We start from the raw sequence: 13398 nt of genomic DNA on the forward strand, positions 1-13398 counted from the left end.
AGCACTCCAGGCTTCCCTGTCCATCGCCCACTCCCAGAGCTTGCTCAAACTCATGTCCATTGAGTAAGTGATGCCATCCAACCATCTCATCCTCTGTCGTCCCCTTCTCCTCCTGCCTTCAATCTTTCCCAGCATCGGGGTCTTTTCCAGTGAGTCATTTCTTGGCATCAGGTAGCCAAAGTATTGGAGTTTCAGCTTCAACATCAGTCCTTCCAATAAATATTCAGGACTGATTTCCTTTAGGATTGACTGGTTGGATCTCCTTGCAGTCCAAGGCACTCTCAAGAGTCTTCTCCAACACCACAGTTCAAGAGCATCAATTCTTTGGCACTCAACTTTCTTTATAGTCCAACTCTCACATCCATTCATGACTACTGGAAAAGTCATAGCTTTGACTAGATGGACCTTTATCATAAAAGGACTGTCTCTGCTTTTTGATATGCTGTCTAGGTTGGTCATAGCTTTTCTTCCAAGGAGCAAGCATCTTTTAATTTCATGGCTGCAGTCACCATCTGCAGTGATTTTGGAGCCTAAGAAAATAAAGTCTCTCACTGTTTCCATTGTTTCCCCATCTATTTGCCATGACATGATGGAACTGGATGCCGTGATCTTTGTTTTTTGAATGTTGAGTTTTAAGCCAACTTCTTCACTAGCCTCTTTCACTTTCATCAAGAGGCTTTTTAGTTCTTCACTTTCTGCCATATGGGTGGTGTCATCTGCATATATGGGTTTATTGATATTTCTCCTGGCAATCTTGATTCCAGCTTGTGCTTCATCCAGCCCAGCATTTCACATGATGTACTCTGCATATTAAGTTCAATAAGCAGGGTGACAATATACAGTGTTGATGTACTCCTTTCCCAAATTGGAACTAGGCCTTTGTTCCATGTCTGGTTCTAACTGTTGCTTCTTGACCTGCGTACAGATTTCTCAGGAGGCAGGTAAGATGGACTGCTATTCCCTTCTCTTTAAGAATTTTCCACAGTTCGTTATGATCGATATAGTCAAAGGCTTTGGCGTAGTCAGTAAAGCAGAAGTAGATGTTTTTCTGGAACTCTCTTGCATTTTTGATGATCCAACAGATATTGGAATTTGATCTCTGGTTCCTCTGCCTTTTCTAAATCTAGCTTAAACACCTGGAAGTTGACAGTTCATGTACTGTTGAAGCCTGACTTGGAGAATTTTGAGCGTTACTTTGTTGTCATGTGAGATGAGTGTAGTTGTCCGGTAGTTTGAACATTCTTTGGCATTGCCTTTCTTTGGGATTGGAATGAAAACTGACCTTTTCCAGTCCTGTGGCCACTGCTGTGTTTTCCAAATTTGCTGGCATATTGAGGGCAACAATTTCACAGCATCATCTTTTAGGATTTGAAACAGCTCAACTGGAATTCCATCACCTCTACTACTACCCACTTGACTTCACACTACAGGATGTCTGGCTCTAGGTGAGTGATCACACCATTGTGGTTATCTGGGTCGTGAAGATCTTTCTTGTACAGTTCTTCTGTGTATTGTTGCCACCTCTTCTTAATATCTTCTGCTTCTGCTAGATCCATACCGTTTCTGTCCTTTATTGAGTCCATCTTTGCATGAAATGTTCCCTTGGTAGCTGTGATTTTCTTGAAGAGATCGCTAGTCTTTCCCATTCTGTTGTTTTCCTCTATTTCTTCGCATTTTTCACTTAGGAAGGCTTTCTTAGCTCTCCTTTCTATTCTTTGGAACTCTGCATCCAGATGGGTACATCTTTTAGTATCTTTTAGACGCAGAATTTTTTACTATATCTCTGCATTCTAAAGGGAAAAGAAATTATGAATTCTTCTTGGTACTATTTTTTTTATTAATATTTAGTGGAGTGCAGTTGCTTTATACTGTTATGTTTCTTGCTATACAGCAAAGAGAATCAGTCATACGTATATATACATCCCCTCTTTTTTGTATTTCCTTCCCATTTAGGTCACCACACAGCACTGAGTAGGGTTTCCTGTGCTTTATAGTAGGTTCTCATTGGTTATTTATTTTATACATAGTAGTGTATATATGTCAGTATTATTTTTTGTAGTGTGACTATTTTGCACGCACTGTGGAATTGAAGAAATGAGTTAATATAATGATGTCAGCAGCCCATACGCTCTTTCTAAAAAATGGAGATACAAATATGAAAAGGGAAGAACAAGGAGGAAGTGAGTGTGTGTGTGTGTGTGTGTGTCTAGGAAGAGAGGGAGGGTAAGAGGAAGAGAAAGAAGAAGAAATCCTTCCACTTAAAAGAACTAAAAGCAAGGATTCCTCACTGGTAATTGGCACGCATTAATATCCAGATTTTAGTTTCCAAATATCATTGCCCCACTAAAAATAAGCAGGATTCCTATGAAAAATGGCTGATTTCAAGGATGGGACAACAGACAAGCAAAATGGATATGGGACATTTCCATTTGCCAAAAAAGCAAGAATGTGGCTTAAAAATGAAGGGAGTATATCAAAGAGCACAACTTAAAGAGAGTCACCTTCCCAAAGCTTAGAACATTTGAGCATCAAAATAAATACTTAAAGACTTATAATCCTATGAATAATAAAAGAATCCATGTATTCATACTGATAAATAAATAGGAAAAACACTTCCTTATAATATCATGCAAACTCATAAATGTAGGTAGAATAATGATAGAAAGCATCATTCTCAGCCAAAATAATTATTGATTAGGCCAAGATTCATTGATGGTTACTAAAATAAATAGATAAAAGTTTGATGTGGAATAGGAGTTTTCAGTCTCTAAGTAACTACCCCCAGTTTACTTATTAATTAAAAATAGAAAGATAGTACATTTATAGTGGAGAGATTTGGTAGACCCCACCTTAACCAAGATAGTATATTGAAAAGCAGAGATATTACTTTACCAACAAAGGTATGTCTAGTCAAGGCTATGGTTTTTCCAGTGGTCATATATGGATGTGAGAATTGGACTGTGAAGAAAGCTGAGTGCCGAAGAATTGATGCTTTTGAACTGTGGTGTTGGAGAAGACTCTTGAGAGTGCCTTGGACTGCAAGGAGATCCAACCAGTCCATTCTGAAGGAGATCAGTCCTGGGTGTTCTTTGGAAGGAATGATGCTGAAGATGAAACTCCAATACTTTGGCCACCTCATGCAAAGAGTTGACTCATTGGAAAAGACCCTGATGCTGGGAGGGATTGGGGGCAGGAGGAGAAGGGGATGGCAGAGGATGAGATGACTAGATGGCATCACCGACTCGATGGACATGAATTTGAGTGAACTCCGGGAGTTGGTGAGGGACAGGGAGGCCTGGTGTGCTGCAATTCATGGGGTCACAAAGAGTCGGATATGACTGAGTGACTGAATTGAACCAAACTGAACTGAACCTTAACCAAATGATCAAAGTTAACATATCCAAATATGGGACAGATAGACATACAGGAGCCTGATATGATGCACTAAGAAGGATGCAGTATCATTTCTGTTCCATTATTTCCAAGTTTGCAGAAGGAAACTTGAAAGAAACCTAAATTAAGTGACATTCCACAATGTAATTATCTGTTACTATTAAAAAAAAAAAATAGAAGGAAGAAATCATGAAAGACAACTCTTCCAGATTACATGCTCTTGGATGAATGCTAAACACATGCAGTGCCTGATCCTGGATATGATTCTGGGTTGGAAAAAAAAAATTTGCCCTAATGACATTATTGGGACAATGGATGAATGGAATAAGGACTATAGAAGAGACTGGGTGCTATATTAATCAACATTGTATTTCCTGATTTTGAAAACTATACTCTGATTGTCTTCATTATTGGAAAATATATACAGAAGTAGTTAGGGATAAAGAGTTTCAGGAAGAAAAAATTGAAAGAGAAGAAAATGATACAGAAAATCTGGCAAAATTGTTGAATCTGAGGAAAGGGTATATGGCAGTTCATCATACTATTCTTTTTTTTTTTTTTAATTTTATTTTATTTTTAAACTTTACATAACTGTATTAGTTTTGCCAAATATCAAAATGAATCTGCCACTTGAACATCATCTGCAAGTTTGAAATTACTTCCAAATAAGAAGTTTTTTAAAGCCTGGTGGAAAGAATCTAAATAGAAAATGTGGATCTATGTACCAATACCTCCTAAAAATCATACTAAAGTTTTGAAAAAAATGATTTTGAGATCTGTATCCCCATTTCTAAATGTCAAGGAGGGCTGTCCTGAAGGGGAGAGAAGCAAGGTTGCCTTAGGGGATTGAGACAGTGGTTATGGCAGCCGTGGGACAGGTTAACTACACAGTTTAGGATTCAGGCCAGGGTCAGCAGTGGCGGGAGTGAACCCACGTCACCAGACGCAGAAGGCAGTTCTCTTGCCACCACTCTATGCTTCACTGAGTGTTTTTGTTCCTTTGTTATTTTGCTAGTAACCTGGTAACCATATTCAACCTAGGATCCTATAGTACCTTATTTAGCATTCAGGTACCTACAAGGCTCTGAGGAGCAGGAAAGCAGTACTTTTAAGAAGGCAAGGGCATGTATGTAAACTGCAAACAGGAAAAAAAAAAAAAAAAAGAAGGCAAGGGGAGAAGGGAGGGACTCAAGTGTAGTTCAGTTCTTGAATTTCTCATTGTAGTCTCATGTTCAAAAGTCATTGATTAACCAGGAAAACAACATGTTTAGTCTGCCTTTGGAATTATACTTTCATGAATTTACCTGAGATTCTCTTCTGTGACCTAAACAAATATCAGGTTATGAATCTATGACAGGTTTTAATGAAGTAGATTAAGGCATTTCTTCCATTTACATTTTCATAGAATGAAATAAACATTGTCATCTTTTTTACAGAACACTTTCACATCAGGCCATGATTTGATTTTCTACCTGTTCAGAATACCAAGTTTTGCATTTCTTTAAGCCCTGATGCCTTTTTGTGAGAGAGAAGACAGAAGTCATCCCTGAGAGATTTATAATAGTACTTAGAGCAAACTCGTCAAAGATTCTTCTACAAGATTGTTTTGGATCCTGAGGAGATATATTTAGTAACCGTATTGAAGAAGTTGTCACGTAACGCAACATTTCATTGATTTATTTGTATTATTTTTGTGTCTTTACTGCAGGCAGAGAATTCAGCATTGGCTTTGGAAAATGAAAATCAAAGGGAACAGTATGAGAGATGTCTTGATGAGGTAAGGGGAATGGAGAGGTTCTGGATAAGAGGCTGGACTATTTAGGGTTCCTTGGTCAGATCTTAATATATGTCTATTACCAGTCCCAAACAAACATTAGCATTTAGTCCTTGAAGGGGAGGTTGTAAGCAAGGAGTATGGATAAGGAAGGTCAGTCCGTCCCCTCCCTCTCCCTTCCTATATCCTTATACAGGCGTCTACAAATTCGTTTTGGTTATTGTTTAATATTCTCGGGGCATAGGTTGTGAGATGCTTCACTGTATGATAAATTCCTCCTGTCCAGTAAGTGTGATCCCAGCCTGTGAATGAGAAAAGGTGCCTCGGGGCACACTGCATCGTCTCCATTTGGATGCCATTTCTGAATAAAAGCAAAATCCTTGATAGAGTGGGTGGGGACGGTGTTCACAGTTGGCAGCCAGAGGGAAAATATCGGTAGATTGAGAACAAGCCAAGAAGACAAAGGGAAGTGAGGAAGAAAATTTGAGCAGAATGGAAGGAGACAGAGCCACGAGCATGAGCCAACTTAAGAAATATGATTTGGTGATAATGGAGAGGTGAAGACAAAGATGGCAGGTGTCTCAGATTCCTGAGAGGGGAAGGAAAATTGAAAGGTATGCAGGGCCCTCATTCTCTTCTCAGTCATCCTCTCACACCTGGCAGGGAGTGCACCATCCATCCTTCCTGTGTCACCTTGCCAGGGCTTGCCAGCGACCTCCCTGACCAGCTCTTGTCTGGGGTTGGTTGGTAATTGGAGTGATTCATTTAATGGGATGACTCTTCCAGTCATCTGCCCAATACCCTAAAACTTGCATATATCCTTCTAGAAGATTCAGTTTAATAGTTGTTATGATAGAGCTGACAGAGATTTCAAGAAAATTAGAAAAATTGTGTTTAGTCACATTCCACTTCCTGAGCAATGGAAACTGGATTCAGTCTTTTCCTCCTCACTATCAGTTGGGAAACTTTTTCCAACAAATACTCTTGAACTTCCTTACCCCTTCCCTACCCCGTCCATGAAGGTGATGGAGTAAATGACAAAGAACACAATTTAAAAGCCCAGATGTGGCATAGTCACCTCTGCCATATACTTCTCTTCTCCCTCGAAATTAGAAATGGTGTTTCCTCACAGAGTTCCACATGTGCTTGATATTTTCCTATACCAGTGGTTCTTGTAATGTGATCCCTGAACTGGCAACATCAGCCTCCTCTGGGAACTTGTTAGAAATGCAAATTGTTTCTTTTTTTAATTTAAGTTTTAAAATTTATTTTGGCTGAGCTGGGTTTTTGTTGCAGCAGGTAGGCTTTCTCTAGCTACAGCTCTGAGGCTTCTTTCTTGTAGCACAAGGGCTTCTCTTATTCTAGGGTACAGACTCTAAGGGAAGCCCCAGAAACGCAAATTCTTAAGCCCCAGCCATAGAGAATAAGAGACTCTGGGAGTGGAGGTGGGCCTGGCTATGATCTCTGTATCAGCAAGATCTCCAGATGACCCTGCTGAACCCTGCAAACCAAGAGCCATTATCCTCATAACACACACCACTTTGCTTCACAGTCACTTGTCGAAGAACCTTCAAACAGTCCCTAGAAAGTTGTTTAGTTATTTAATATTTTAATTGTCTCATAGCTCCAGCCATATGGGGCTTTCCTGGTGGCTCCGATGGTAAAAAAATCTACCTGCATTGCAGGAGACCCAGGTTCGATCCCTGAGTCAGGAAGATCCCCTGAAGCAGGGCATGGCAATCCACTCTAGTATTCTCGCCTGGGAATCCCACAGACAGAGGAGCCTACTGGGCTACAGTCCACAGGATCACAAAGAGTCAGACACAACTGAGTGACCAACACTTTTCCAGCTATATGTATTAGTTACTCAAACAAAATGGTGTTTGCAGTCCCTCTGCCCTGTCAAAACTTGAAAGGACTCAGAGTAATCTTTACAATGTCCAGAGTTAAAAGAATCACTCAAATAAGTTGACATAAAAGCGGGAGTGATGACTCATGTCTAGTGAGGCCAGTTCAGCCCCTCTCACCTCTGTTCCCCAGGCTGTTGGTCCAATCAAAGTTGAGGGCAAGAAATTCCAAATAGATCCAAGGATATTTAAAGGAACAAATACTGCCCTTGGGTCATATGTATTGATCAGCAAAGTACTACCTTAACCTCCTGCACAGGAATTTCCAATGAGAATCCCTATTCAGAAGTCAAATTTATATGAATCATACCACATAAACTTAATTTGTCACAGTTTCCCCATAAATCATCCTTCCTCATCAGTCAAAAAACTCCCAGCATTTATTTATGGAAACTCAGGGTCTGTTTTCTATATGTCCCCTATGCCTGCATCCCAAAGGTTTCATTAGAATGTGACTGGCAGAACCAAAGTTTTCACCCACAGAATCATTTAGTATAAAGTTTCCACTGAAGACAGAATTTTCAGAGGGAGAATTTCTCCCTTCTTAATTGCAGAAATTAACTGTTGCCAAAGAGGTGATTTGTAACAAAGAACCACCTCTGAGCAGTACAAATGTTTTGTATTCATGAATCCTGGCCCCTGATTACACATGCCAGTTGTTTTGTAACTAATTGCACGAGGGGAGACAATCCATTTCTATGTATTGCAAGAGAACACTCTCAAAGGGGTAGTTGAATGTAGTAATAATGCCAACTGGAAATTCTTTTCCAGGCTTTCTGTACTAATTAAACAAACTAACAAGGTAAGGCCTCATGTTAAGTTATTTCCTTGCTGGTGGGTTTCATAAAGTATACACAGGTGGATAAAATGTAAATTTGAAGTGTTTCTCAGTCCCTTTTGCACTGATTGTTATTTTTTGAGAAATGAAGAACATATTGAGGATTTGGGGAAAGTACTTGGGGGTCAGAGATTCCCTCTGATTCCCTAAAAAAAGGGTGTGTTTATTCAGAAGGAACAGACATGCATCCATAGATACACACACACACACACACACACACACACACACATACATGCACACACTGTGTCACTTCATCATCACCTCTCCTGCCACCCAACCCCTCATCTCCTCACCTTGCAATACAAAAGCAAAACCCACGACCGCTCTTGATTGTGAGGGAAGGGACTAGAGGTTTTCATGTTTGCATCTAGCTTCTGTGTCCAGCTGTTGAACAGTTCACTGGCAAGCGGTGAAGTGTTTATTCTCAGTATCGCCTTGGCCAGTTCCTTTAAGACCAGTTTATTCCCAAGTAGAGAAGTGTAATGACACATACAACTTCCTCACACTAATGTCTTACATTTGGATAGATTCAGCTGTGCCCTCCAAACCTTTGTAAGATATGAACCTTGCCCAGGCTCTGGGATCTCAGGGTGCCCCCAGCCTAGCAGGATAAGTGAGGGAGATGGTTAATCCCAGAGGAAGGAGGTGAGGGAAACTCACAGAGGAAATGGGCCGCACTGGGGACTTGGAGAACAGACAGCACAGTCACCAAAGATCAGGAGGAATGGTGGGCAGGAGGTAAAGAGGGCAAAACTGAAAGGACATCTTGCAGATGAAGTCAGATCTAGAAAGGTGAGTGATTCTCACTCTTACCAGCACATTGGACTTACTGCAGAGCTTTGAAAGAACAGCTGGCTGTCCCCAGAGATTCTGACCTGATTCTGCTCTAGATCAGAGCCTGAGTATTAGAATTTTTTAAAGCACTCCGGGGGTTTATAATATTCAGCCAAGATTAAGAACCACTACCCTTACGTCTCTGAATGTGTGTTTTAGAGAGCATTTTCAGAAGGCATCTATAAGAGGATGAAAGCTCCACCGAACTGGGTATGATGATAGAAGAGCCAGGTGAACCCATGCAGAAATTTAAAGTTATTTCCAAGTTCCTAACAGTGTCTGAGCAAAAAATAAACCCTAGCCCAGTGTTTCTCAAATTATTTCTCCAGACCCCTTCTGCATCACTACGAGGTGTCTCAATTGTTAAAAATTTGATTCTTAGACTTCACTCAACTACTCTTAACAGAATGAGGGGTGAGAGAACTGGCAATTTGAAGAAGCTTCCCAGGTGAAGCCACCAAACACAGAAGTTGGAGAACCTGCCTCCCCAATCAGGCCATTAGAGTTAGACCAGAGTTCATAGTTAACCAGGTTACCAGAGTATTTGAGTTCTTCTTTGACTTTTCCACACTCTACACTTCAGAGCACAAGGACAGGGAAAACCAGACCTATGAGTGTGGTTCAAGAAAAAAGGAAAAAAAAAGCAGCAGAATTTCTTTTAAAGCAAGACTAACTAAAGGCAGAAGTAGATTAAGAACAGTTTTTACTTTTCTTATTCCTATGGCATATGCCAAGACTGGATTGCTGAATCATCTACCACATGTGGGACCTAAGTCATCTTTAAAATCAATGTCTTGACAAACATAGATGGAACATGATGTTGCTTATGGCTCTCACATGCTTCAAATGTCCATTTCATGTCCGTTTCATGAACGGATCATTCTTGTGCCTGCTCTAGACTCTAACCACCATTAGCAGTACTTTTGTTCTCGTTAACAATATTTTTCAAATATTCAGCACAATCCTTGGCCCAGACTAGGTCACTCAATGCATATTTATTGAATAACTAAATGAACGAATGGAGATTATGAGCAGCAAATTAATTTCCAAATTAGTTTTTGCTGGAATTCCGCATACATATTTAGTTGAATTTCTCCCACTCCCAGGATCTTACAGGGTTTCTTTTTACAGAATAAATAAATAATGTAGATGCTTAGTGATTTTTATTTATACATGTATTTTACACACAAATACACACACACAGACTTCATCCCTTTACAAATGAAAGGGCTTCTTCTCAAACCATCCTTCCTTAAATGCTTACCTGAAAATATGTTTTACTTCCTGAAGTTTGAGCGACCAGATTCAGATTTAACATTTTTGTCAGGTATTTTTCATCAGGTACTGTCCAAGGTGGTTTCTCTGATGATGTCTGTCATCTCATACTTTTTTCACAACAACTTCAGAGGCCAACGGTTCTCCTGCATTACAGATGAGAAAAATTAGGTTGCTCTCCCACCCCTGTGCATATCAGTGATTGGTCAACACAGGACCATATTGGAACCCGGGTTTTTCTTGTGATTCTCCACCGGTGCTCCTCGTACTTGCCCCCAGCTGTCTTCCTACAATAAACCAAGGTCAAAAGTAGAGAAAACTTCTCCAAAGCACAATTTCTAAAATGTGTGCTTTTGTGACCAGTTTTTTAATTACCTGGCTGACAAGGTAGTGGCTTTGCATGTAAAGCACATAAAAGGATGAAAGCAGGGCAACCAGGCAGGAGGACAAGACTTTAAGCACAGTGTCCACTGAGTTCCTCCCTCGCCCACCTTCGACCCCATCTCCAATTGTCTTCTGGATGTGGTGAGAATTGGCTCCCTCTGGAATGAACTCCCCGATATGGCTTCTCATTCAGCCTCAGGGGCTGTTGTGCAATAAAATAACAGACAAATCTGCATCCCCTATTCTCCTCCCTCTGCCCACCCACTTTGAGATCCCTCTGCACCTGAGAGGGAAGAACAAAGATGCATGTGGGTCAAAGATGAGCCAGGTGTCAGAGGAGCTGGCTTGTCTGAGAGAATTCTTACGGAGAGGAAAGAAGAGATGTACCACAGTGCCCGCCCACCCCTGTTCCTCTCCTAGATGCAAAGGGGGCGCTTTCCACAAAGAGCCTAAGGGAAATTGTCAAACAAGCCAGGGGCTTAGGGACCATCAGCTTTGCTCAGTGTGTCTCGGGTTCCTGTGACCCAGCCCAGCTGCTCGTTTCTTTTTCTTTATTTGGAGAGGAAAGCTGTCAGCTGACATTGGAAGGTATTTGTTCTCATTAGCTGGGCCTGCCAGGGTGTGATTATTTGCAACCCAAGTGCTGAGGGCAGGATGCGATGATGAAGGCAGGGGCCCATTTCCAGGGATCATCTTGTGAGACTATTAGAGGTTGCAGGCACAAGCTCCGAACAGTTGTTCTGTGCATGCATCTGAGAAGCCTAGCTGTTAAAAGTCCTCTAACAAAACCCAAGAAACTATCCTTATAGACAGTACCAAGGAAAGCATTTGTATCACTTGCCTGCTTTTCTGCAAAGAACCTGTGAGCCCTTCCAGGTAATAGAACCCCATGTCAGTAGGTAAAGAAATAATGCATTTGTGTATCTTTGTTCAATTTTCGGGTAGAGCAAACAATTGTCCAAAATATATGCCAAAAGTAACTGTATCAGAAATCGAGTCTGTAAGCCTATAGGGCAAACATACTTGGATTGCAAAGATATAACATATTTACTCCTGCAGGCTTTTACAGATAAGATACTCGTTTATGACTCCTGTTAAATCATGTAGAGAGCTATTTTATGTGACCACCATTCCACAGACTGGTTTAAGTGAGGGGCCAGTTCTGAGGAAGAAAAGAAAATATTGATATTAGGCAGTTTTATGAGAATGTAAATCAAATCCAAAGGTTGCTATACAAAAGAATTAAATTATTTATGGTATAAATTAAGTTTGGTACATTGCTTCTGACTTAAGCAGCATGAATAGTTCTTCTGTTTTTTGTGTGTTTTTTTAATTTGCAAGAATAAAATAGATGGTATGTAGTTTGACTTTAAATTCTCATGAATTTGAATGAACATTTAAAAACTGAAAGGTTTTCAAGATTATGCTATTGGTCAATTTGTGTGGGCTGAGTAACATTTGTCACCATTGTGATCGTGTATAAATAAAGTGATAAAAGAAAAAGAAACAGCACAAGTTACAGAAAATGACTTATTTTAGTCTACAGTAATTCTTAGCTATCTTCTTTAACTTGGACTGGACTAAAAGAAATACCTAATAATACTTTTTCTTCAAAACTATAGTTAGTTTCAGTAAAAAGCCTTTCTTTTAAACTTAATGTCAGCAATGTAAATTTGAAAAGGATTCTGATAGGAAAAGAATTCCCTCTTGTACATATCAATTATATAGGTAATCTGATTTTAGTCATTTACTACTTGCAGTGCAAATGTCTGCTAACCACAAATAGATGACAGCCTCTATTATAATTTTCAGTGAGGCTTACTGGTAGCCAGCTGTCATTAAGGATATGCTATTTTGTCAATATTGAGTCAAGAAGCAAATTCCATGAAAACATTTTTACCGTAATCTATTCCAGTATACTAAAAAGAGAAATGAGCATACACAATTTAGTATCAACAAAAATTTAATTTGTTATCAAGAGAAAGAGAAGATAGAAGTGTGATCTTTAGTCTTTGGTTGAATATGAGAATTAGCAAGATGATTACAAGTTTATCACACTTATAACTGTGTTCTTGCCTACCTCTTACCAGCTATGTTCCTTTTGAAACCCAAGAAACACATCCCAGTCATAGATACTGTGCAAATTTATATTGGATAAGTGAAGGAAGAAATGAATGAACAGAAATATTTAGGATATTTAAATAGCCTGACTTGGTCTTTACTGTTGTCAGTTTCTATTATTACACTAAATGTTTACCATATTTGTATGTACTGACTAAAAAATTCCATATAATTCACCTATCTACCATAATTTTATCAATAGTAGCCATATGGGTATATAACTTTAAGATTGTGGTGAAGTTTAATAAGTGACTCTATGTGAAGTGTTTTTGAAATCTGCAGGTGAAAAAGAAATCTTAGTATAAATACATGTAGAAAGATGAATAGTTTTCAGAGAAAATGCCAGATCCTTGAAATATGAGAAATGTGTTACTGATTTTTCACATGGCCTTTAACTGGAATTGTGCCACATGCTCACTCCTAAGCCAGTCACTGAAAGGGAATGAAATTACCAACACCAATTCACCATTCACCTCCTAGGGCCAAGAGGGGTCCAGCTTTTCCTACTGTCCCAAACTGCCCGATACCTGAAGAAAATTAGGGTTCTAGTAATAAGTGACAATTTTATTTAGTTGTATATTAGAAGAAACTCAACATAACAGTGGATATTTTATTTCTATCTCATATGCAAGTTCAGAAATAGAAAGTGCAGCTCCATACATCATCAGGACAAGGCTCATTCTATTTTTCTACACCCAAGTACTTAATATGTGACTTTCATTTTCAAGATGGCTGCTGAAGCTCCAGCCATCACTTTCATATCCCAGGTAGGAAAATAAAGAATAAGGATGGGCCCTCTTTTTTTTAGGAGACTGCCTATCCATCAGTCCAAGAAAATGGACTGCCTGGAACTCATTGGGCCAGAATTTTGT

The 13398-nt window shown here is 39.6% G+C and overlaps 1 protein-coding gene across 7 annotated transcripts in view; it reads left to right on the forward strand.

Annotated features, from left to right (window-relative positions):
• The window catches only part of NCKAP5 (NCK associated protein 5), a 1209945-nt gene that overhangs the window by 955916 nt on the left and 240631 nt on the right, over positions 1-13398 (forward strand). For all 7 annotated transcript variants that reach the window (XM_044936196.2, XM_025261907.3, XM_044936194.2 and 4 more), the window contains exon 8: positions 5102-5170. In XM_044936196.2, coding sequence (XP_044792131.2) covers positions 5102-5170 — 69 coding nt within the window. The remainder of the gene's footprint in view (positions 1-5101; positions 5171-13398) is intronic.

This window comes from Bubalus bubalis, chromosome 2 (assembly GCF_019923935.1).
Source record: "Bubalus bubalis isolate 160015118507 breed Murrah chromosome 2, NDDB_SH_1, whole genome shotgun sequence".
NCBI classification, from domain to species: domain Eukaryota; kingdom Metazoa; phylum Chordata; class Mammalia; order Artiodactyla; family Bovidae; genus Bubalus; species Bubalus bubalis.